Consider the following 25144-nt stretch of genomic DNA (forward strand, 5'->3'; position numbering starts at 1 on the left):
GAAAACACTCCTGCCCTTTCTCTTCCTGCGGGTTTTGAGAAGAAGAGCCCCCCGTCTCCCCAGCCCACATGTGGGGTCTGGGCAGCTCCACGCCTTGTGTTTGAAGCGGGAATTGGGATATTTCAGTTTTCTTCTGCGATCAGGCCTGGTTGTGAAAGGGCCAGTTGTAGTGGTTAGGCTTTGGTGGGTGAGTAACAGCAAATCTTATTGAACTTTTCCTTTTTTCAGATTTTGTGTAGGGGGCTCGTTGTCCTCACGCCCGCGAGTTCTGCTCCAGGTCAAGTGAAGCCCCATGGAACTGGCCCTAAGGGCGGTGGCGGCCATGGACCAGTGCCCCTTCGCCATCGAGAACGTGGTTTATTTAAAGGTGAATCTCCCTGTTTGTTTGTTTGTTTGTTTTTTTCAAAAGCGGGGGGCTGGTTTGTAGCGAGGCTTAAAACCCTGGGTTGTGCCTGAGTGTGGGGCTGATTTCAACCTCAGGGGCTGTGACTATGTCCAGCTCTGACTCACAGCCCTGGCAGCACCGTCAGTGCGCCGGGCTCAGCGTTCTCTTGTATTTTGAAGGGTCTCTTACGGATTGGCAGCAGCCGGGGATATTTAGCAGCTGTGTATTGGTGGCGGAATCCGTGTGGTGAAAAGATCTTTGGGGTAAAGAGGTGACTAGGTGGGGGTTTTTTTGCACCTTGAGAATGTTTCTTGTTGCCTTGTACCTGTAAAAAGAAATTCAAATTGGTAAGGCTGAAGAAGATGGTAACAGTCATAACCCCTCTGTTTCACAGGAATTTCACTTCTGTCCTATTTTCATAAAATTACCTCCTAGACAGGAATATGTTTTGTGGATGGTTTGGTTTTTTTTTCTTTTATGAGAGTCCTTTCAGCCTGCTCTCCAGGTGGAAATGGGCAATGCAAAGGCATTACAATGATAGATTTGCTAAATATGTTGCCAAGGTCTCTATTAGTGGCTTTCCCTGAAGCGGGGAAAAGATGTCCTGTTTAATTGTATTTTGCATTTGAAATTCTCTGTGAAATGGATTAAGCAGAGAGGGCTTCTTTTTGTGGGTCTGCCCTTGGAAGGAGAGCGCCTTTAGGAAAAGGCTTTTCTGGAGGGGACGGAGAACTTAATTGCTGATGGCTATAAAAGCGCGCCCTGTTTGGGTGGCCTGAAAACAAAACACATGAAAATCCGTGACTGAAAAATGAGACTTTCTCCTAATGATTGGGGCTGGTGTTTTTACTGATTCGCCAATTAGTAACAGCTCGTTCCTTACATGTGGTCCTTACTTGTAGCTGGGGACCCTTGAATTGTTTCCCAAAGCCTAATCCAGCGGGAAGTGCTGGGGTTGTCAGATTGCTGCAGATCAAATCCCAGGTGAAATCGCTGCAGATCAAATAAAAGAGAGCGCTTTGGAGTTGTCTCGTTCCCTCTGTCATTTCCCAAGAAAGAGGGGTGGAAAAATGGTAAAATTTGTTATGTTGAAGGTCGGTGATAATCCAAAACTGCAGAGCGAGCTGGGTGCCTATGGAAGGGGAACCACACTCTCAAGTGGAAATACTTGGTGTCTCGTTGCCTGTGGGAGGGAAAGGGACGTCAAGAGTCAACCTAAAGGAACTTCTCACCTTCAGAGGTGGTGCTCTGGAGGTGACGGTTAATTGAGGGGAGTTGTGGAAGCGTGCCTTACTGAGTAACATGCTGCTGCCGGCCCGAGACTAAATGTCTCCAAAGTTTGGGGTTGGTTTAAGTGCTTTTTGGTTATTAGCTGGATGTCACTCTTCCAAGCACCTCTTGCCCTGTCTGGAGGGGTTTGCTGCTGCCTCCTGCGTTGAGCCGAGGGGACTGGCAGCCCTCAGGGCAGGGTATTTCTCAAGTGCAGAGGTTAAACCTGGTGTGTGCTGCTTAAAAACTGCTCTGGGTGTTAGTGCGGTGGTCACGGTGAGAAATGTGTTGGCTTAGGGGAGCCTGAGATTTGCATTCCTCTTACCTGCGGGGGATTTTGGGGAGCCTGGGTGGTACAATCCCCTTCCTGCTCCCAGATTCCTGTCACTGACCCGGCAGTGGGGTGTTAGCAGAGCTGATGCCCGCAGCGGCTGAGGGTCGGCATGATCCCGGCATCGCCGGAGCTCTGGAGCCGAGGAATGGGAGCGTGGCCCATTTCCATCATGGCTTGTGAGGGAAATAGTACGGTTTGATATAGCCGGGGTGCATAAACGGGGATTCCTCTTTGCACGTGTGCTTACAGGGTGCACGCAGGTGTGTTACTGGGAGTGTTTCTCAATGCCTTCGAAGCTTTATGAGATTGGTTAATGAGCGTTGCTTTGCTGTGCAAGTGCAAAGTGTTATTTTCATGGAGAAACCAGCTCAGATGTTCCGTTTATTTTTCTTTTGTTAAAGGCAGAATGCCTATTTTAAAGCTTTCCTTGCAGGCAGAATGACATCTGCTTTTGAGGATTGTTTCTTTCCCTGCAGGGTGGGAAAATCTACAGCCAGGCTAAGGCCGCAGAGGAAGAAAACTTGTCAGTTTCCTGGAGCAAACTGCAGTTTGGAGAGGGGGGTGGTTTGCCAGAGCACCTTTTAGCACCTCGTCGGGCACATTTCTTTTCCCTGGGGGCTGAGGTTTAACATCGCCTTTTCATTTGGCTGGGTTTTGGTTGTATGAATTAATGGGTGTTTCAATGGGAACCACAAGACCTAATTTCTCAGTCGCCATCTTAAAAATTGTGCAGGGACGGAAGTGGGACAGGGAGGTGACCGGAGTGAAACGCTGAAGGCTGTTAAGGCTGGAATAAGGAATGGCAGGGCTTGTTCTGGTCACCCAATATGACAATAAAAGGCCACAAGTTCCTCGTGGAGGTAAAGAACCGACAATCTGGGAGGGCGTTCAGGGATTTGCCTCATCGAAGGGTTTCCAGGGGAATACGGGGGTCACTCTCCATCTCATTCCTGGTGAGCTGCCTGCCTGTTAAGACCGTTACTGCATTATAACCACAGAGACAGGCCCTGAGTTTAGGTTTGGGAAGCCATTAGCTAATTTTGTGGTTAATGCTTTTTTCTTTTAGAGTGAGTCTGTGACTCGGTTCTCTCTGCTGAAGATGAGACACGTCCTTCCCTCTGCTTTGGCAATGGCCGCTTTCCTTGGGCACAGGAACCGCACACCCCTCTGGTCCTTTCTCTGTAAGTAAATTGTGGCTGTGCCGCCTTCCTGCCCGGCCTGGGGAGCTTGTCCTTTACTGAATGAGAAAGCAAGTTTTTCCCTGGAAGGAAAAAAAGAGATTTAAAAATCTCTGTCCTGTGCAGCACTGCCATCCCAATGCAGCCTCGGGAGAGGCACCTTTCCTCCAGCGCTGGAACCATGGCAGGGAAGGGACCTGCTATGTTGTTAGATGGATGAATTTTATTGTTCTTTGGCAAGAAATGAATATGGTGACAATCGTTACCCAGTCCAGCCGGCCTTAGTGGTCAGCCCCCTCCTCCCTTTCCCTGTGGGAAGGTTCCGAGGATCTCCTGGGCTATAGGAACAGGCAGGCAGTAAGGATGCTGTGCTGGGAAGCTTTGACTGCCTTTGCTATCTTCCTCCTGTGAATGGAGAGATGGATCCTCAGCACTTTGGAGCTCACCTTCCCCAAACGCTGAGTTTGCCATTTGTTATCCAGAAATGATGCGATTTTCTGTGCAGGAAACAGGATTTTTCAGAAATTCCAGCACGGTATGGGAAGAAAACGCTCCTGGAACTTTTAATGCAGGTCATTCCGTTTTGGTGTCGCAATTAAAAAGTGACGTCTGTAACTTTGAAACAAATATTTGTACATATTTGTCAATGGGTGCAATTCACGTAGTCGCTGGAAGGAGAAGGGATCTTAACCACCTCTCTTATTTCAGGCTGTATCCTGATAACACCAGGGATTGATGTCCCGCTGGGGATTTTTCTCCAGTTCCCATCTTTTGCGGCTAATTGAGCGGCAGAGATTTTCCAGCTAGACAGGCAGTGAGCTCTACGGAGGGAATGCGAGTGCAGATCTAACGTTGACTGTGATTAAACTATATTGTTAAAAGACTCCTGCCTTCCAAAGAAAGTCTGGAAAAGTGAAAAAGGATGTGCCTTTCTCCTTTGGGATTGCTTTTGTGTCAGAGGGGATGGAAACAGCCCACCGGGCTTTTGCTCCGCTCCTGGCTTTGGCTTGGAAAAAGCCCGAAACGGCTCAATCCCTGCGGGGCCGACTGTGACCCAGGTGAGGGGCAGCTGTGCCAGGAGATCCGGAGGGTCCATCTCCACACCTTCCGTGTCCAGTGAGAGATTTCCCCGAAAAGAGGGAAGTTCTGGGAGAATGGGGAGTGGTGCAATGATGAGGGTGGCGAGGAAGGCTAAAGGATGGTCTTGATGATTTTTACCGTGAGCGGGTTTTTTCATATATCTTTTGGGCAGAATGGCCGGGGACTTTGTGTTTAGGCCGATGAAGGTCAACTCTAAAATCCGCATTGGGCCATGAGTTCCAGCCCAGCGGTCAGAATAACTGCAAACCCTGGGAAAGGGGGCTGAGGAGCGGGTGCGTGGTTGGTTTGGCGCCGGGGCTCTGCCAGCCGTCGCTGTTGCCGTTGACCTTCTCCCTGTGGATCGGCCACTTCTCCCACTGCCCCACAGCACTGTGGAGGGTCATGGAGGGTTATATTTGGCTGGAGTATACCCCTGTGCTGGCCAGAAATGGCCAGTGCTAGCCCAGGCTGGGCTTGCCACTCAGGCTGACCTCATGATGCCGGTTGCCGGCCTCCCGCCTTCTACACAACATTCCGACGGTGGTCTTGGCCCACCGTTGCAGCTCTTCTGCTGCTGGCTGTCGGTCTCAGAGTGAACTTTGCGAGTTTGCTCAGGCTTTTGAGGAAGGAAGCGGCAATTTTCTTGCCCGATGGGGCGCAAAAGGGCTCACGTGGTGGAACGGTAATGCTGTTGGTGGCGAGAAGGGGCTGTGGGAGTTGTCAGAGGGCAGTTGGTGATGCTGTGCTGGGAAATAACTGCCATACCTGACATGTCCCCTCCTTCGAAGCGGGTGCGTGCTATCGTGCTGTTCCCAGCTCTGCTTTCTCACCTCCTCTGCCTTAACAATTTCAGTCATGTCAACATTGGCAGCGACTTTCAGGCCGAGATCCCAGACCTGCAGGACAGATCCCGGTTGGAAGAGGAGGAGGAGGGAGCGTCGCTAGTGTGGAAGCCCTGGGGAGACATCGCAACGAACCTGGAAACAAAGGACAGAGGTTTCTCTTAACGCTTTTCTTGTCAGTTCCCCCCCGAGATACTAAGGGTCGAAAACTGCACGTTTTCACAGCAGCTGTTTGTCCGTTGGGACCCTCTCCCTCCTTTCCTTGACTGCCTTCGTGGCTGGTAGCACCCGAGGGTGCTCAGATCTGATGGGACAGTGAACAGATAACTGGTGGCACTCTCAGTCGCGTCCTCTGGGAGAGACGGTCAGAGGTGTTTGTAGCTGTCCCACCTCAACTGCAGTGACCTCGGGAGAGGGGAGATCTGTCTCTAGAGCTTCTGGTCCCAAAGCTGCTCTGAAGGGAGAGAGAGCGATAGTGGATAACCTGCCTTTTTTGCAGTGGCTTTTCTGGGTCTCCAGTCTGTCTGCTCTGTTTGCCCTCGGCCTTGTATCGTACCTTTTCCTCTTTCTTGATGGGAACTGACTTTCTGTTGGTTTTTGTTGCATTTCTAGTGACAAATCTGCTCAATTTCGCCTGCTCCAATGTGGTGCCGGGGGGAAGAGGCAACCTGGAGCACGCCTTGCACTGCCTGCATGAAGCCCTGGTAAGAAGCAGCTATTTTCGAATTCCTGCTGGAGTAGGACAGACTTAATTACTGGGGTGAGCTGGGAGTCGCTCCTGAGTTTTCTGTTCCGCAGGCTCGAATCCCTTTGCTAAAGGGGCAGAGTTCTTGCGTGCTGCCTGTTGGCCGCCGTCTGCATTAAGGTCTTGTGGGATGACAGACCCTGTGTATCAATAAGAGCTTGTTCTGTCTTTTGTCAATTCTGACAATTTGGAGAATAGAAGTCCTCCTACTCCTGCAGGCAGCTCTGCCTGCAGCGGGGACGAGCCCAGAAGGACTCCAGCAGCAAGCAGTGGCCGTTGGGGTGCCACAGCTTGGTCCCTGGAGATCTGCGCGGGTTCTGGTTTCTTAAAACACATCAGTGTGGATTGAGGAAATATTCCCATCGACTGCCGTGGGCGGAGGTGACCCCGACGCGCTGTTGCTGAGCATCGACTGAGCACCGTCTTCCTACAGTGGGCTGAAGAGTTGAGGTCCCTCCTGAGGGGGAATCTAAGTCTTGTTCTCTGAACTCCTGCAGGAGGGTCTGGAGATGTTGCAGTCTGGGGCACCTCAGCGACCTGAATCCCATCCCCTGGCTGATTATCATTACGCAGGTAAAGTGGAAGCAGAGCTTGTTGCTTCTCCAGGAATGCGAGCGGGTACTGCCGTTCCCTTTGTTCTGATTGAAAGAAGTGATTTTTAAAAACGTGCGAGCAACGGTTCATGTTCTTCGGGGCAGGGAAAATAGTTGTTTTAATCTGTTCCGGGGGTCTTTTGGCATGGGGAGTGCCTTGTCCCTGTGTTCCAGCCCACTGCTGTCCCGTGCAGTGATGCCCCACGCTGCTGTACGCTCCTTTTGCATGCCGGCTTCACGGCAGCTCTGCTGGCAGCCATAACTGCTCGTGCTAACGAACTCCCTGCGGCATTGGCTAATCACTTTCCACAGGAGGAGAGATGTGGATGTGTGATGAATAACTTGTGCGGATTTCAGGTAGGCTGCGAGTGGTCTAATCATTTGCACGTGGCTGTTTCTTCCCAGGCTCAGACACTTGGACGCCCCTGGAGGAGCAGTTGTTTAAAGAGGCTTTTTATGTGCATAAGAAGAATTTCCACCTGATCCAGAAGAAGGTAAAGCCGTTAGACCAAGGCGGGTTGCGGGTTGTTAGTGTGGAGGGGAGTTTTAACCCAGAAAAGTCATCTTTTGGACGGCGTGTCGGAATCCTGTCCTTGGGATGCAGCTTCATGCTAAAAAGACACCGGTACGAAACATAATTTTCCTAATGTGTAATTACCAAAGAAATTGAATCTCTCCGGTACAAAATATGGGAAATATTAAAAGAATAATGACACATTCCACTGACCATCGGCGTATAACGTACAGTTCTGCCCTCCCAAGGCTTCTTTACGGCCCTTTCAGAAGAAGGGGGCTCGTTTTCGGCCTGATCTCACCTGTTCATTGTGCTGTGGGGACTGCAGACAGAGGGGGGGACAGACAAAGAGCACTGGATAGATTTGTTGTGGGTCTGTGCCTTCAGTGTTTTCCTGCAGTATTTCCCTCATCGATCGCTTCTGTTTTTTTCCTGACAGATTCAGACGAAGACCGTGGCCCAGTGTGTGGAATATTACTACACCTGGAAAAAACACGTCAGGTTTGGCGCCACCCGACCAGGACAGACAGCCAAAAGGCTCCAGCGAGGCACGGATGAGGTGGAGGCGGCTGAAGAGAAGGTAAGAGAACTGCCGGGGGTGGGTGCGAGATGCCCCATGGACGCATTGTCTCGGGCTCTGGGAAACGATCCCCTTCGCATTAAACTTGCTTCTGATGATTTTCGGGGATGTTTCATGACGTCCCAGTGCTCCGTCACAGGAACTGCCGGTGATCCGCCTCTGTGTGGGTGTTGCCAAAATGTTCCTTGCCAGGAAGCAGAAATGTGGCTCACAGAAATACATATTATTTAGGGTTTTTTTTTGATGGCAGCCACTGGGTAAGCATGTCACTTCAGTTCTCTGTAATTCTACTGTTCTGCTGAGGACAGTAGAAATAATATGGTTTTTCTTTCACCATCTGTCTTTGCACCCCATCCTCCCCGTCGAATTTCAGCATTGTTTTGGCTGTTTTAGCGTTTGGAGGAGCTCAGTGGGGCAGGCTGGGGCTGATAGAACGCGTTCCACCCAGCACACAAATAAACCCCTCACTGCCTGGGCCGTTTGGGGATGTTTCCAGCCAGTTTTTTGCTTTAGCTGTCCCCCTTGCTGAGGAGCAGGAGAAATGAGCACAAGCTGTCTGGTTTACAGGCTGGTTGCAGCCCAAAGAAGAGGCGCCAGCTTGGGCCCACCAAGAAGCAGAAGAGCAGCGAAAAGACGCCCCGTGGCACAGGCAGTCCCTCCCGCCATCCCGGGGACGCTCCGCGCGGGGCTGGAGGCGCAGGCGATGCAGCTGGGTTTCCCTGCGGGCAGTGTGGAAGGTGAGCTGCTTGCTTTTTCTTCTTGAAACTCACTGCTTTGGGCTCAAACAGATGGAAACTCTCCGAGATGGCTGGGGGGGAGCAGAACTAAGGGCAGCTGGAGGATTCCCACTGTCCCGCCGCCACCTGCTGCTTTTGTTGGACTTTTAGCTGAAACCGCTGTGTTTTCCTGTGCCTTTGAACGCCTCACGGTCTCTTCCCTGAGGTGTTGGGACACCTGTCCCATGCCGCACATGGCCACGTGTTGTCACCACCATTTGTTTAATAGCCGCTTTTCCTCTGCGCCTGTTGGAGCAACGAACCTGTCGGGATTGTTCCTGCTCAGTTCCATCCTCCTCCCGTCTCCCCTGCACTCGGGGCTCCTCCGTCTCCCGCTGACTGCAGCCACAACGGTTTCTCTCTCTCTCTTTGAAGGCCCTTTCCTCCCATTACAGGCCTGGGGCGGTTCATCTCCTTGGGCGAGAATCCCAGCGTTTCTCCTTTGTTTGGCTGAGAAAAAGGTTCCACTGAAGTTCCTTCTTGCGGTTTGCGGCCCGAGGTCTCCCGCGCTGCAGTCGCTCGTGCCAAGCGACATTGCTCGTGCCACGCAGAGCCACTCGAGTTTCAGTCCGACCCGATTTTGATCCATCGTGATGTTAATTCTCCTATTTTAATCCCCAATGATCTGCCGTGTTTAACCAACGAGGTCCCACCCAGCCGGGGGTACCGGCAGAGACTGTGTGGCACCACGCAGCAAAACGCACAAGAAACTCACAAAATTAGAAGTAATGAAACGTCGTCTAACAATTTTTTTTTTCTTAGAAAAGGAGTTAAAAATCCCCGTTTGTTTTTTCCCTTCCAGGGTGTTTGGGACAGTCAACGGGAGGAACGCGCATGTGAAATACCATCGCCCACGGGAGGATCGGAAGGCCCTGGGGACGTCTTCAAAGGGCGGCGAAGCCGGCAGAAGCCCAGAGGGTGACCTCCTCCCGTTGGCAACTGGGCAACTGCCGGTGCAGCCCAGCAACCAAGTCCCTTTCCACCACTAAGAAAACCCCACCCACCATCTCTCGCCTCCAGCAGCGCCTGAGCTCTGCGGAGGGTCCACCACCACGAGGTCACCCCCGCTCCAGAAAGACCCAGAAGATAAGAACAGCAGAGAATAAGGTATTGTATTTAATAGTGTTTCCCCCTTAGGTGATAGTGACGTGTAGATTTTCGGTCTTAGTTAGGCATCTTTTAGCTCTTAGTTTTAGGCTTTAGTGTTGTTCTGATAGGAGTAAGGTTTGTTGTTCTTCTGAGAGGAGTAAGGTTTTTTTTTTATGTGTTCTCCTCAATTTATTAAATTGAGCTGTTGAACGTTCAAGTCCTGGGGCTGCTCTTGCTGGGTTTGAGCCAGAAATAATCGAAGCCGTCAAAATCCGTTCTGTGCGGTTGGTGGTGCGAAGCAAAGGAGAACCTGGGCCTGCGCCACACAGTGCTGTTCCCGGGTTGGTTTTCCCACCGGAGAGCGCAGCGGTACTGCCATGACAAAGCCGGCAGCAGGATTGGGGCGGGTGAAGGCATTGGATGGCCACGAGGCCTCTTGGTTATTTGCCAGAGTCGGCGTTGGCCTTTCGTGCTGCGCTGTAGCGCCCATCGGTGTTTGTTTGCACAAATAACGCAGCGTTTGGCAGTGACAATGGTGGTTGGGTTAGTTCAGGGAATGACATCTAAAGAAGGGGGCTGGTCTCTGCTGGCGGTGTACCGGGAGGGAGAAAAGGTTTACTTTTCGTTGCCAGGCCACCCGATTTTCATGGCTTTGGTTTTTTTTTGTTTTTGTTTTTTTTTTTTGTTTTGTTTTGTTTTTTTTTTTTTGTGTGGCTGAATATTCCCGCCCGGTTGAAGCAAATCTGTATTTTGGTTCTGTTTTGTCTTTAAAGTATTGATCTTCAGGTCTGGGCCATGGTAAACTTCTTTCCCCGAAGCGCCCGCTTTGCAGAGCGGGTACGAACATTCTCCTTTTGTTTCCCATCACTTGTATTTATAAAAAAACTACCTTAAAAGTCAGAAGAGGCATCGGCGTGTTCACACCTCTTCCCTAAGCCTGCTCCTCACTGCCGGTGCTGCCCAAGCGATGCCAAAAAGGCGGGAGTTTGGGAAAAATACCCGGCACCCTATCTAACTGTGGTGTCCAAAACCCCGCGGGTCGATTTAACCCCCCACTGACCCAGGGAAGGGCTCCACGTGCCAGTTCCTGTTCCAAGTCTTGTTGCTGTTTCACATTGATTCTAAAAAATCAGAATGTGGATGCAAGAACAGAATTTGGACCAGATTCTCCGGCACCAGGACAGTGCACCGATGCTCCAGGGCGCTTTCCCCAGCAGCGAAGGCCTGGTCTGGCAGGAGGGCGGTGGCGGGGATGGCGAGGTACTGCCGGCTCAGCCGCCCCACGGCCGGGAAGCGATGCTCGTTCTTCTTCCACCAGCTGGTGCTGTGCTTGCAGAGGGGCTCCAGGATGTAGTTTTCCAGTTGCTGGTGGATCTCGGGCATGCTCTCCATCGGGTCCTACCCCAGAAGGATGTCGTAGCTACTCTGAGACGGGGCGCTGGCGCATGGGTCCTTGCGAGCAGGCAGCTGGCTGCCGGCATCTGCACCCGTGGCTTTGGAATCTGAGTTTGGCACCCCAAACTGGGTGGCAGATGGGGACTGGTGGTTGCAAACCCACAACAGCGTGGTTCTCACTGGCTGGTGCAACTCGCTTCTCAGGCTGGGGCTGAGAAACTGCATCTCCTTGAAGCGCGGGTCCAAAACAGAGGCGATAACTGCTGGGCTTTCGAGCACTTTCTCGAATGCAGTTCCCTTCAGTTTGGAAGACGGCAGAACACGGAGAATGGCATTACACGCGATCTCCTCCTTGGTGTATTGATTGGACAGGGAATCAGTCAAAAGAGAAAATAAGAAAAATTAATTTGTTTTCTACTTGGATGGCAGAAATCTACGAGAGGCAATAGAAGTCGGATGGTTGAACAAAATCTTGCATGGCTTTGAGTTTGCCCTGAGCTGACAGCTGCAAAGCCTATTGTGAAACCTACTCATTTTTGTGATCGTAGTGATTTTTGTTTGTGTTTTGTTTGGATGTCTTAAGAGTATCGTTATCAAGCAATTATCTCCCCCCCAGCCCCGCCATGCCCACCAGCAGCAACGGGCCGATGGGATCCTCAGCTGTCAGGTGGGGGGCAGCGGCACCAGGGCAGGGAGGGCAATGCCTGGTACCCCCAGGCGGGCCATGCCGACGGTGTGGCTGGAGAATGCTCCATGGCTGCTCACTGCGGCATTTCTCATGGCTGGGGGGAAACACGTTGGGAGCAGGGGGTGGGGGTGAATGGGGGAGGCAAAGCATCTGCAAGGGGCTGTGAGGGCCATGGAAAGGGGAGTGAAGGGCATCTGCAAGGTTGGAGGGGGTAAGGAGGGTGGTAGGTGTCTAAAATAGGGTGCTGGGGGTGTGCAAGGAGGGGGGACAGCAGGCCGCTGAAAGGGGGTGTAAGGCATCAGCAAGGCATCTGCAAGGCAGAGGGGTGGGGGCTCAAAGGGGGAGGCGAGGGGTACCCAAGTTGGGTGCGGGAGGGATGTGAGGAGGGGAGGAAGGCACCTGGGCAATGCCTGTTGGGGGTCTCCCCACCAGACCCCCCCTCCTCCGCATCTTGATGTGACCCCCTGGTGATGCTGTGGCCCTTCAGAGCAGGGGGACAAAGGCCACTGTCCCCACAGAGCCCCATGCCACCCGGTCACCTAAGCTATTGTCCCACCGTGCGCTTGCACGGATGCGCCCGGTGTTGGGGTGCAGGCAGGAGGTGGCTGGGTGGTCCCCCCCTCTTTCTGCATCTCCTTGGCCCGGGGGAGGGCCTGTCCGCCCCCCCGCTGCACCCATGGGACCCAGCTGCAGGAGGTGCTCTCGGGGGCAAACGAGAGGTGGGGAATTAATTAATCTGCCCTGAAATTACAGCTCACGGGAAAGACTGAGAGGAATTTGCGTCTCTGCCAGCAAGGGAAGACGGTCATGTCCTGGTGATGCTCAGCTGTGACCTGCGTGTGTCCCCCCCTCACAGCCCCACTTTGGGGCTCTGGAGATGTGTCCTCTCCCAGGTCCAGTCCCCGTCACAGCCCAAATCCTGGCTCAGGAGCCGGAGGGGTCCCCGCAGGGGACGGTGCTGACCCCCACGATAGCAAAGGAGGGAGCCACAGGACCGGTGGCTTCGTCTGGGTAGGATGGAGATGGAGAGGGGCGAGGAGGGGGGTCTCCTGCTCCACCACTAGAGCAGCTCCCCCAGTTTGGCCCCTCATCCCCTTATAACACTGGGATCAGTGTTATTAATTACACTTTGCGCGAGATTAATTACATCAATCCTCCCTCCTGCTGCTGGTGGCCAGTCCAGCTTGCGAGTGACGGAATGAGGGGGCTGAGATGGGAAGTTTGCCTGCTCGTGCGATGCTTTTGGCCTCCCCCGGCACCGGGAGGACTCAAAGCCGGACCTGAACCTCTGCTTTGTGCTTTTCCTCATCCTCAATTACACCAAAGCTTCCCCAGGGAAAGATTTTTCTTTCTAACTGGAGGAGTTGCACTGAGACAGGTAAACTGAGGCAGGACAGTCAAAAGTCCCTCTCTCTCCTGCTGGGACAAAAAAAACCCTGCAGCAAAATAATAATTTGGAGAAGTTTTCTTGAGAGGGAACAACACTCTCTGCTCCGAAAGTCAAAAGTGAGCTTGCCATCCCCTTTCCCAGCCCAGTTTCGATGATTTGATGTTTTCCAGGCGCCTGGCAGCAGCAGAGAAGGACAAAGAGGGAAGGCGAAGTGTCTGCAAGTGCTGGTACCCATCCTGGGATGGGATAATTTGCTTTCTGGAGGCATCTCTCCATCCTGCTCCATCCCATCCCAAGCCCACGCGTCCACAGATCCCATAGACTTATTAAATCCTTAAATCCTCCAGCGATTTCCTCAATGAAATAACCTTTCTGAGTCCATTTGGGTGTCTTAATCGGGAAAAAGAGGGTTTTGAGTGGCACCGTTTCCTTCGGTGGCATCTCTGTGCGAGGTTTGCCGCGATTTCTGCTGCAACAACTGGGGAAGGGCGATGGGATTCTCGGAGTGTCTTGCCACGGACCCGCTTGGCTTCTTTCTCCTGTATTTGCGCCTGAAGCTTTAATACTAAATAATAAAAAAGCAGCAGAGATCTGAGCTTGGATCCCGATGGGATTTTAACGGATTAGACCTCATTGTCACCCTCCTTCGCTGTGTTATTTTACATCCCATGTCACCTTTCAGGGCGAGCCGGGGCCGTTAACCTTTGTGCTGAGCAGCGCCGGGGAGGAAGTTCATGACAGCAAATGAATCTGTAGGCTGGAAATGAGGGATTAGCTCCGCTCGGAACATAAAGTAGGGCTGGAGATAGCTGGCGGAAGCGAGGAGAGTAAAACATGGGGCTTCCCTGGACATTTCCGTACGGCGTAGGACTTGGTCTGGCTAACGAGGGTTTATGGAAGCCGCGAAGGGACGGAGGCTGTGCCGAAGGGAGACCTCCCTGAAACACCCTGATTTGATGCAGGAAATGTTGATGAAGATCAGGGCTGCCCCATAACGGGCATTTCCCCAATGGTTTGTGCCTCACGTGGTCTTTTGGCAGTTTGGGCTTTCAAATACACCCAAACACTGTGTAACACCTTTTGCCCTGCCGAGATGCAGCGTTTCCACCCCTTTTCTCTATTCTGGAGAGTTTTTCCTCAAAACAGAGCAGGTTTCTCCCCATCCGCTAAGTTTTCCAAGCGGGATCAGTATTGGGGTGTATAGCTTTAAATAACTGCCGGGGTCACCCTGAACATTCCGATCCCAGCAACGGTCGCTGTTTATGTGCTGGAGATGGTGCAGACTGGGAGTCACTGGGCTGCAGTCGGAGGGTTTGGTCCTCTGATTGATCTGGAGGCTCAGTTATCCCCCAAAACCGGTGACCGACTTGAGGATGAAGCAGGAGGAGGGTCCCAAAATGACACTTCTGGAAGAGTTACAGGTGGGAGGGCTGTGCCGAGGGTCTGCGCATCCCCCAAAAAGGGGGGGAGACTTCCCAAAATCCCAGTGGCAAGTCGCCAGAGCAGGGAAGGATGCGGGGGGACGATGCTTTGTGCCCTGCCGGGGGCAGGTTTAGCATCGTGGGTGGGAGCACGGAGCCAAAATGGTTTCTGAGAGAGAAGCAGACTTTCCCCATGTTGCTCGGGGGGGATTTGGGGAGCTGTGATGCCCAAATCGCTCCGTTTATTCCCACTCTGACACCCCTGTAACACACTCAAGCTCGCTATTGTATTTAAATTGCGATTTTATTTCAATTGTGATTGTATCTAAGTTGCGATTTAATTTAAACAGTGATTTAATTCAAATTGGGGTTTTATTTCGGTGGCGATTTTACTTAAATTGTGATTTAATTCAAATTGGTGTTTTACTTAAGTAATGATTTTACTAAAATTGCCATTTAAAGCGATTTGATTAAGCCCCTTTTGTCCCGTGCCTTTTCTGAGGATGGGGTTTGGGTTTTTGATTTTTTTTTCCGGTAAATCTGGAGGGGAGTAGACGCATTGCTGAGAAGGGACGGAGGGTGGTGGAGATCGGCGTGGGAGAGAGGACGGGAAAGCCACAGGCGCGTCATAATCCGGCTGCCGGGTGACGCGGGCGAGTGCCGGGAGGTGGCGGGGAGGTCGCAGCAAGTCGGCTTTGAAATTAGTACTCGGGGGCCAGAAAAAACTCATTCCCAGATGGGAACGTTTGTTCCTTTTGCTCATTAAATTAACTGGTGAGCGGGAGGTGTGAGCTTCCCGAGCGTTGCTGCTGTGCAGCGGCAGGTGATGCCATTCAGTCGAAGCAGGGATTTGGGGGATAAAAAGCAGATTTCTGGTGTTTTGCCCTTCTCTAAAGAGAAGGGTTTCCTGGAGGCCCTTTCAAAGTTGCAGTTGCGACTCAAGTGTGAGACGTGGTTGGGTTTTTATTTCTTTGAGCGTGGTAATCCCGGTGATGCCCTTCCCCAGCCCAGGGGCAAGGGGAGATAAGAACGCCTGTAGTTCCCCTTTGGCTTTTAAGGCACAGATGCTCTTTGTGCAGCGCTGGCAGTGGTATTTCAGCCAAGGAGGGCATTAGCTGTTAGCCTTTGGCTTTTCTTTTGAGGAGAAAAACGCAGTTTTGTGTGGAAAGCAGGCTTGCAGCAAGAGAAGCCCGAGCCTGGTTGGGCTGAAGTCGAAGCTTCACCCTTGCAGGTTCTTGAGGGCCTTTGGAGGTTGGTGGTGGCCATGTCCTGTGGCCAAGTGCCATCTAGTGAGTCCTGCAGGTATCACTTTTGGAGAATGAAACTGGCTGTGCTCAAAAGTGTGGAGTTGGGTTCCCCCACCTCACTCCACCCCCAGTTTGGAAATCCCTTTTTTAATTTAAATTTTTCGAAAGGAACCACAAGAACGAAGCAGGAGGTTTGGTTTTGGTTTGAAACACTCAACTCTCTCCCTTTTAGTAAATCCTTCCAGACTCACGGTATATACAATACAGGTGACATTACAGGTGGTTTTATTTGGGTGTGGGAATAAAAACCTCCAAGTCCGTGTTTTTAGGGCTGTGCCTGGAGGAGGAGACACGCAGAGGTGTGATGCTCTTGGGCTCACGTGGCCGCAGGGATGGGTGATGACTGGGAGGACGTAAGGGAGCTCTCCTCACCTGGTCCCAACTTGTATCTTCTTCTCCTCACTAAACAGAGACACGACGAGGAGGCGGTGATTGACCAGGGAAGAACGAGCACCGCTGTCACTATTCACTATGAGAAGGAGGAGCTGGAAGGTGAGTCGGGAGAGGTGCCACCAGCCCCACGCGTTTTTCCGTCGCGCTAAGTCCCTGCCACGTCCTGTGCTCAGCGTATGCATCACCTGCAGCGAAACGTGGCGTGCTTCTAAATAAACAAGCACAGTTATTTTCACATTGTTTTAATATTATGGCTTTTAGACAGAGGGGAAAAAGCCCCCATGGCATCTGCGGTGTGAGCGTTGGCCACAGAGCTTGGTAGTTCCCAGCTTGTTTTCTCAGAGGCTGCTCTTGGCTTGGAGAGGTCAGGAGAATAAGTTGATGGCTGCAGACACAGGGCTGTGATTTTCTTTTTTTTTTGTTCCAGACTTCATTATCACAGGACTGATTGGATCTCCTCTTGTTGCCTTGTGCCATACAAAGATTTTAAAAATAATTACCTTCTGTGGCTGCTTAATGAGCAGGTCTGAGTGTTGTCCAGCCAAAGCTGGAATTTTAGACAAGGGTTGATATTTTCAGGGCACTTTTAGGTGACCCGGAGCCATCGCTTGTTGTTGCTCTGTTGTTGCAAAGTTAGAGTAAAACAGGCTTGGAAAAAAGGATGTCTCTGACATTCAGGGATGCAGTGAAACTAAAATGAAGAGAAGTTGGTGTTTCCTCCTGGGATGGATGCGCTGGTTTAATCGTGGCAGCGGCGTCAACCGTCTCCGCAATATCGAGAGTGATGCGAACACTGCTTTTTTCGCAGGCCACCGCACCCTGTCCGTGGGCGTGCGGATGCCGCTGGTGAGGCAAAGCCACCGGTGCCACCGGCACCACCGACCCCACCGCCAGAAGCATCGGAAGAAGGAACGGGAGAAGGACTGTGCCCCAATGGAGCAGGGCTACCACTGTAAGTCCCGCTGCAGTGTTCATGAGCCTTCTCGGGGCTGCGTGGGTGCCGGGGTCCTCTGCAAGCAGGTCCGTGTGGCTGATTTGTGTGGTTTGCTGTTCTTCTGAGGGAAAGTGGCATTATTTGGGAGGCAGTTGAAGGCATAATGGATTGAGGCTGGTCTTCCGTAGAGGGATCCTGCCTTTAAAAATGGAAATGTGGGGAAGGAAAGTGGCCCATCCTTATGCAGAGGTGGAACAGATGGTTCTCCTTCTCCATGGCTCTGTGCAAGCCTGGCCAGATCCAGGGGAGAGGGGCCAGCCCAATATTTAGGGCTGAACTGGTGCCAATCGATGGCCACTTTGCGTGTGAGCGTGACGGGCTGAATGCAGGTGTGGTAACGGGATTTATCTTCTGCCCCCAGACACCCCATCCCAGCGGGTGCAGTTCATCCTCAGCACCGAGGAGGACGAGCAGCACATTCCCCACCACTTGTTCACCGAGCTGGATGAGATCTTCCTGAAGGAGGGTGAAGATGCTGAGTGGAAGGAAACGGCAAGGTAAATCCCTGCTGCCAGCTGCGGTGGCGGCCGCGGGCTCTGCCTTCCGCTCTCTGGGACGTGAAGCTTTTGCAGCTGCAGGTGCCGATGCGCGGAGCCTTCTCCTCTTGCCGCCCTGTAGCTGCACCAAAGGGGTTGCAGAGCTGAGGCCGTTTTCTTGCAACGGGGCTGATCGTGCCCGATGTCCGCAGGTGGCTGAAGTTTGAGGAGGACGTGGAAGATGGTGGCGAGCGCTGGAGCAAGCCCTACGTGGCCACGCTGTCCTTGCACAGCCTCTTTGAGCTGCGGAGCTGCATCAGCAACGGGACGGTGCTGCTGGATGTTTGTGCCAACAGCATCGAAGAGATCGCAGGTACTGAGCACACTGCATCCCGTCGGGAACGGCTGAGCTCAATTTGCCGCAGTGCCCTTCACTCCCGTATCAAACCCTGCCCCAATGGCACGTCCTTTTCCAGAAGTCGTGCTGCGTTTTTAAATGGTGGGTTGCTTTTTGGATGTAGACTGGGTGTACAACAGTCACATCAGCTTTTTCTCCCAGTATGGGAGCCTTTTGAAAGCAATTTGTGGGGTCAGAGAGGCGATTAGAGAATATTCTCCGGCCAGAAGGGAGTGTCAGGGTTTGGCAGGCTGCTCTCAGGAACACGGAGTCTGCGTAAGAGCTGAACCTCCTTAAATAAACTACTTACTACAAGCTGTTTCCTCCCGTTCTTTGTTTTGGTTTTTTTTCCTATTGCCTTAACATCCAGGATTTAAGAGCTTTAAAGGCAGAGTTTATCTGGCAGGTGACCAAGCAGCATATTTCTGTGGGGAAGATAATTGAAGTTAATTGAAAAAGCGGCTTTGGAGAAATTATCTTTGACTGGCAGGTCTCCATTCAGCCCTTGCAAGAGCTGGAGAAGTTGGAGCCGTTCTTAGCACGTTTCTCCCTGGGCTTGGCAAATTGCAGTCGATGGGCAAAGGAAACTCTGGGAAAGTCTGTGCTAGAGATTGCTTATAATTTGTTGAAATGTGTCGAGTCTAGAGAGTCTGTCTAGAAACGCCAGATCAGGAAAAAAAATGGCATTATCTAGGATGGGGAATAATTATCTGAGCGGAGTGATGAATAAGCACTTTGATGATGGCTTTTAGCAAAAGAGAATTCTTTCTTTCGCTGCAAAGGCTGAACTGCATTAAAACGTCTTGCTAAGCAAGGCTGAGCCCGCGTTAGGGTATCCTGCGTGGCGCAGCCTTCGCTGGGGGCTTGAGGGGTCGGGACTTGGGGACTTTCTGCTCTGACGGCTTCGTTTCCCGTTGCCATCTCCAGATATGATCCTGGGCCAGCAAGAGCAGTCCGCGGGGTTTGATGAGCGCATGCGGGCGAAAGTTCGAGAAGTGCTTTTGAAGAAGCATCACCATCAGAATGAGAAGAAAAGAAACAACCTTCTCCCCATCGTCTGCTCATTTGCTGACATGAGCAAGAAGCAGTTAGACCTGCATCCCCTCGACAAGCCAGGTGAGGGTTCCTGCAGGGTTTGGTACCCGGTGAGGGTTTCTGCCAGGCTTTGGCACCAGGTGAAGGTTTCTGCAGGGCTTGGCCCCATTAGACTTCTCCCAGCAAAGGAGAAGTGTCCCGATTGCTCCTTGCCTGTCTTTCTCAGTGTCTTTCTTTCTCCTCCCAACCCAAACACTCACTCCTCATCCATCTCCCACCACTGCAGAAGCTAAAAATGGGGTGAACCATGACAGCCATGCGATGGATCTAAGCAAGGTGAGACACTCGTAGCTTTCTTACGCCTTTAGGGCCAGATTTGCTCTTGCAAACTTGGCTGCAGAGTGTTCTGCAGAGTGCTGTGGGCTTTGCTTTTGGGGTAATGGCCTGAAAATCCCTTGTCGTGCCCAGGCGGAGCTGCGCTTCATGAAGAAAATTCCCACCGGGGCTGAAGCGTGCAACGTGCTCGTAGGAGAGCTGGATTTCCTTCGCCAGCCCATCGTGGCATTTGTCCGCCTGAGCCCAGCTGTCCTCCTCTCGGGCATGACGGAAGTTCCCATCCCAACGAGGTCTGAATGAGAAGCGCAAAGTTTTTATTTAAAAAAAAAAAACAAACACCACAACAAAACACCAAATTCACGCATCAGTTGGGCGTCCCAGGGGAACACGGCCAGTGGGAGCAAGCACGTTTCTCCCACCCACATCTCCTTGCTTTCATTCCTCCCTTCCCTGCTGGAGCTTTTAAACCCATTGGCCAATTTTAATGAAAGTTGGCCCAAAATTCAAATTTGCATTTGGTTTTGATGCATTTCAAATTCATCACCGGAGTCGGTGAGCCTACACGTCCCCCCTGGAGCCATGCTCTGGGCTGGGAGCTCCCAGGGATTTCCTTGGGCGCCCTTTGAGTGAGGCCATGTTCTTCTCTCTCATTTTGGTTTTCTTGCCTAGGTTCCTGTTTGTTTTGCTTGGACCAGGAGGAAAAGCCCATCAGTACCATGAGATCGGCAGGTCCATGGCTACTATCATGACGGATGAGGTGTGACGAGATAAGAGATATCTCCGGGTCATTTTTTGGGGCTTTCTTCACCTCTCCCTGTCTCTGTAGTAGTGAGGAAGAGGGTTTGCTGTCCCTCTTAGCTGCCTGCTGGAGGCTAAAATCCCACCTGGGCTGCAGCCCGTGCCTCATCCTTCTCCCCAGGGTCCCCAGCATGCTGTCCCCAGTGGTGGCATTGCCAGGGCCAGTGAAACTTCTCCTCTTGAAGCAGAAGGCTGTGATGTGCCATGGGAGACGGAAGCCTGGTGGAGATGGTTACAAATACTGTGATGCACAGATTTTTCCTTTGGGGGGAATATTTCCTGCCATTTCAATCCAACAGGCGATTTGGGGGAAATGACCTTGCATTTAGCCAAGACTTAATTGCACTGGTTAGGACATCCGAGATGGGTCATCCTCTCACCAGGTTGTCTCCTACGGCAGGTTTTCCACGACATTGCCTATAAAGCCAAGAACCGGGCTGACCTGGTGGCTGGCATCGATGAGTTTCTGGATCAGGTCATGGTTTTGCCGCCAGGAGAGTGGGATCCCTCCATCCGAATTGAGCCCCCGAAAAACGTCCCTTCGCAGGTGGGTGCTGCGGCAGAAGGAGGCACGAGGGGGACGGGCAGGAGGGCAGCACGGCTGGGGGTGCTGCTCAGGGGCCCAAATTCACAAGTCACGTACCCAGCCCAAAAAGCCAAACAAGCCAGTGGCTGCAAAGACATATCTTTATCTTATTTCCATTTTAACAGGAAAAAAGGAAGGTGCCAGAAGCTCTCGATGACAGTGCTTCTCACAGCAAGCCGGAGAAGCACAGCGGTCCTGAACTGGAGCGGACAGGAAGGTGTGAACTGAAATAGTTTGGTGGGGTGCTTTTCTGTTTGCCCCTAAAATCTGAGTGTGCACCTCCCTTCTAGCAGAGTTTTGGGGTGAACTGGGTCAGTGAAGGGGCTCCAGGTTCCCAGCTTGGTCCCCTGGGCTGGGCGGGTGGGAGATTTGGGCAGCTGGGCTGAGCCACAGCGTGGTTGCACAGAGGTTTTCTTGCTTTGGGGTGGAAGCAGATGTGTAAGTACCTCCAGGTAGAGCTCTGCTGCTTCTCAAAGTGAGGGACTGTTGCAATAAGAGTGGGTGGGCTCTCAGGTTTGGTCTCTTTTTCTTTTTGTTGGAGGGTTTTTTTTGTATGCCTCAGTTTCTACTGGGGCTAAAATGGAAGAAGGAGACTTCTTTTTAGCAACGGAAGTTACTCTGTGCTTGTGATTGTCCTTCCTCAGCCAAGAAAACTTAACGTGGTCTTCCACGATAATGTTTTTTTGTTGTTTTTTTTTTTCTTCCTCCAGGCTCTTTGGAGGTTTGATCCGGGATGTGAAGCGAAAAGCCCCCTGGTTCTGGAGTGACTTTCGGGATGGTCTGAGCCTGCAGTGTCTGGCGTCCTTCCTGTTCCTCTACTGTGCCTGCATGTCCCCCATCATCACCTTCGGGGGACTGCTGGGGGAGGCGACCAACGGCCACATAGTGAGCACCTCTCTCTGTTGGGTGGCACGGGGGAGGACAAAACTCATGCAAAAGTCCTTGCTGCAGTGAATTTGCACTTGTTTTTTTTCCCTCTAATGATTTAATTACTCACTGCTGCCTCTCTTCCCCGGACAGAGTGCCATGGAGTCGCTGCTGGGCGCATCCATGACCGGCGTGGTGTATTCCCTCTTTGCTGGCCAACCTCTCGCCCTTCTTGGCAGCACCGGCCCCGTCCTCGTGTTCGAGAAGGTCCTCTACAAATTCTGCAAGTAAGGCTGGCTGCTGCGGCCAGGTGCTGCGAGCGCCTTCAGAAGGCAGGGATGGAGAAAAGATGTTTTTCTTAGTGGTAGTTGGTAGATTTAAGTTGTCTTCTGTGTCACAGACATCACGCGCTGCTGCTTTAGTATGTGACGGTGCAGGAGCCCTCGGTCTCTGAAGGTTGGATGGGGTGGTCCGGGGTTTTTAGGGTTAAAGTGAAAGAGCAGGAGGAGGAGAAACCACAAGGATGTGGATGCCCGAGATGGGCTGCACAGGGAAGATGAGACAAATGACTCTGGTTTGGGAATGAGGGAAGATTTGCTTTCCTCTCAGTACAAACTCGGGCACTTTTTTGTAGCTGGAAGTGGAAATATATTTTACCCACATATCCAAAGAGTTTTCTGGTCCAATGTTTTGATGATTTTTGAGAAAGCAGGAGCTTTTCAGGCGAAATGGATATTTTCCATGACAGTCTTTTTGTTGTGGCAACTGTGATGGGAGATTAACCCCCCTTTTTGCAATTAAATTTATTATGAAGCCCCAGCTTGCTGGCAGCAAGTAACTGAGTGCAAACCCAGCCGGTTTCGCTGTTAGGGCATCGGGGTGATGTGGGAGAACACCACCTTCCGCAATAGGGACCTGACCTCAATTAGTCTCCGAGGCAGGAATGCAGGAAACTGCATTTACCATCTGCAGCCTTGACACGCTCCTGAATTGCTGCCGACTTTCCCCGAAGGAAGGCACGGCTCGGAGCCTCTTGCTGCCCTCTCCACCCTGCGTTTTCTTTTACTTTCCCAGGGACTACGCGCTCTCCTATCTCTCTCTACGGGCGTGCATCGGGCTGTGGACCGCCTTCTTCTGCATAGTGCTGGTGGCCACCGATGCTAGCTCTTTGGTGTGCTACATCACCCGCTTCACTGAAGAAGCCTTTGCCTCCCTCACCTGCATCATCTTCATCTACGAGGCTCTGGAGAAGCTGAGTCACCTGCGAGAGGCCTACCCTGTGCACACGCACAGCAAGCTGGACTTCCTCACCATCTCCTAGTGGGTTTCTTCCTCCTAAAATGCTGCTGCCCCTTGGCAGGAGCTCAGGGCTGCACCTCCATCGCCTTCCCCTCACCCCTGTCTTGGCTTCTCTCCTCCCAGCTGTAAGTGTGAGGCACCGACCCATCCCAGCAACGAAACCCTGCAGTTCTGGGAGAGCAACAAGATCAATGTGTCTGGCATCACCTGGGAGAACCTCACAGTGACTGTAAGTGCCCCGAGTCACTGCTTCCTCGTGCCGTGGCCGCGGGGTCCAGGGGTGCTGGCCTGGTGCAAAGCTCAGAGCCCTTCAGGTGATGGTGGGCTTCCAACTTGTTCCAGTGCTGCTCTGAAAAGTTGTTACTTCAGTCTAAGGTGTGGGTTTAACCCCCTTGGGCCTGGGAAGGAGAGTCCACCTCATCCCCGACATGGTGGGCAATAACTGTCGTCCTCAGGACAGCGGTTCTGTCTGGGAGCAAGGTTCAGTGGGTGTTTTGGTTATTGGAGAAGTTGGAGGACTTAAGTTCATGCTTGAAGGCTGTAATTAGCTTCCTTAATTGGTTCCTAGTAACTCCAGGCCTTGCTTTCTTACTCAGCGCTGTCTGAAGGTACGTGCATAAACTTGCGTGTCTGAGCAGCCCCTTGGGCCGTTGTTGCTGGAAGCAGAGCTCAGGCACAGGGTGGGATGCTCTTATGGACATCTTCACCCCCCTTGGCCGTGTCCTGTGAGCCCGCCCCTGGGAAGGGACAATTTGTCTCTTCTCCTTTCCAGCCACTGTTGTCTTAGCCCTCCTTCCCCGTCCCCAAGAGTTTCCAGTGTTTTCTTCCCCTCTGGTGTCTTCTTCAGCCACGGTTACCTGCCGTTCAAGCGGAGGATGTGCCATAGGTCTGTGGTACAGTGTCCCATCACATCTCCTCTCTCCGCTGTCGTGTGTAGTTCCATGTGTCACTTATTCAGCTGCTGCTGATTGTGAAATATAAATCGCCACTGGCAGCAGCAGTCCCGAGGTCACGGATCTTGGAGCAAGATCCTCCAAACTCCCTAGTTATCCGAGGTTTCTTTGCCGCATGTGCACTACCTTTGTGTCCTGACGCTCTGTTTCCCCAGGAATGTCGGTATTTGCATGGAGAGTTTCGTGGACCTGCCTGTGGACACAATGGCCCCTACACACCTGATGTCTTCTTCTGGTGCTGCATCCTCTTCTTCTCCACCTTTGTCCTGTCGGGCTTATTGAGGAAGTTTAAAACCAGCCGCTACTTCCCAACCAGAGTAGGTAGAAGAGAGTGGCCAACAGCAGTCTCCACACTCATTTCCCAAAATGGCTTTCCAGGAGCACTAAGCAGTGTTTGCCACCGCTTGGTCAAACTGGGAAATGTTGACCTTGAAGGCCAAACTTCCATGTCCCTCACTCATTTCCAGGAGTGCAAAACGATCGTAGCGTTTCCCACCTGCCTCGCGACCTGCCCTGGAGCAGTTTTTTGCCCAGGCAGTGGGAAATCGGGTCTTCCAAAGTTGGTTGTTTGTTGGTTTTTTGTTTGTGGTTTTTTTCACCTGGTGTGCCCAAGGGGAAAGTTGATTCAAATGAGGAACTGCCATAGAAAAAGACACAAAAGACACTGTTTCTTCCTTTTGAGGAGTAAATGATGCCTCAGTGCCTTATTCCCATTGTAGCTGTGAGTGCAGCTGTAGTGGCAGACGTCTGTTTCGTTATTTTTTAATATTTATTGGCTTTTTTTTAAGGTTTGAATTTAAACCACCCTTTTCCACCTAATTAAACTTTTTTTATTGCCTGACACCAGATCTCGCAGGTACAAACACAGCAACAGTATCTAACCGAGGGATTTGGCTGCATCTTCTCAGAGTGGTGGGAATGTGTTAACCAGCCTTAATGCTGTTGATGTCTTTAACTTTTCCATCTCACAGTATGGCCCCGTTTGTGCTGTCCCTTTCAGCTCTGCTTTCTTGCCCCAGGTACGGTCCACAGTAAGTGACTTTGGTGTCTTCCTCACCATCGTCATCATGGTCCTCATTGACTTCCTGGTTGGGATCCCGTCGCCGAAGCTCCATGTCCCCCACATGTTCAAGGTAATGGGGTGTTTTGGTGTGGAGCTGCTTTCAGCCCTTGGGGATGCCACAAGGTGATGCTGGGACAGGACAGGGCTGAGTCTGGGGATGCTGGTGGTGTTACCATCTCCTCTTCCACCTCCGAGTGCATCGTTTCCTTCTGGAAACAGGAAGCCAGACCCAAAACTTGATACCTACAGAAGTATCTATTGGTGCTTGTGATGAGGACGCTGGCACTGCTGAACCCCGTAGTAGAGGGTGACGTGAAGGCAGGGCCAGGAGATGAGGCGGCACAGCGATGGAGAGGAAAAT

The 25144-nt window shown here is 52.0% G+C and overlaps 1 protein-coding gene across 1 annotated transcript in view; it reads left to right on the plus strand.

Annotated features, from left to right (window-relative positions):
- Nucleotides 1-11480: 11480 nt before the first annotated feature.
- Nucleotides 11481-25144, plus strand: part of LOC309684584 (electroneutral sodium bicarbonate exchanger 1-like) — a gene marked incomplete at both ends in the record, with an annotated part of 37764 nt that continues 24100 nt past the window's right edge. Inside the window, 11 exons of the mRNA XM_082500471.1 lie at nt 11481-11487; nt 17335-17470; nt 17662-17785; nt 19368-19507; nt 19887-19974; nt 20416-20556; nt 21319-21486; nt 21622-21755; nt 22543-22726; nt 23897-24037; nt 24740-24853. Of these exons, the coding sequence (XP_082356597.1) occupies nt 11481-11487; nt 17335-17470; nt 17662-17785; nt 19368-19507; nt 19887-19974; nt 20416-20556; nt 21319-21486; nt 21622-21755; nt 22543-22726; nt 23897-24037; nt 24740-24853 (1377 nt within the window). The remainder of the gene's footprint in view (nt 11488-17334; nt 17471-17661; nt 17786-19367; nt 19508-19886; nt 19975-20415; nt 20557-21318; nt 21487-21621; nt 21756-22542; nt 22727-23896; nt 24038-24739; nt 24854-25144) is intronic.

This window comes from Vanellus vanellus, assembly GCF_965231255.1.
Source record: "Vanellus vanellus genome assembly, contig: HAP1_SCAFFOLD_33, whole genome shotgun sequence".
Taxonomy (NCBI): Eukaryota; Metazoa; Chordata; class Aves; order Charadriiformes; family Charadriidae; genus Vanellus; species Vanellus vanellus.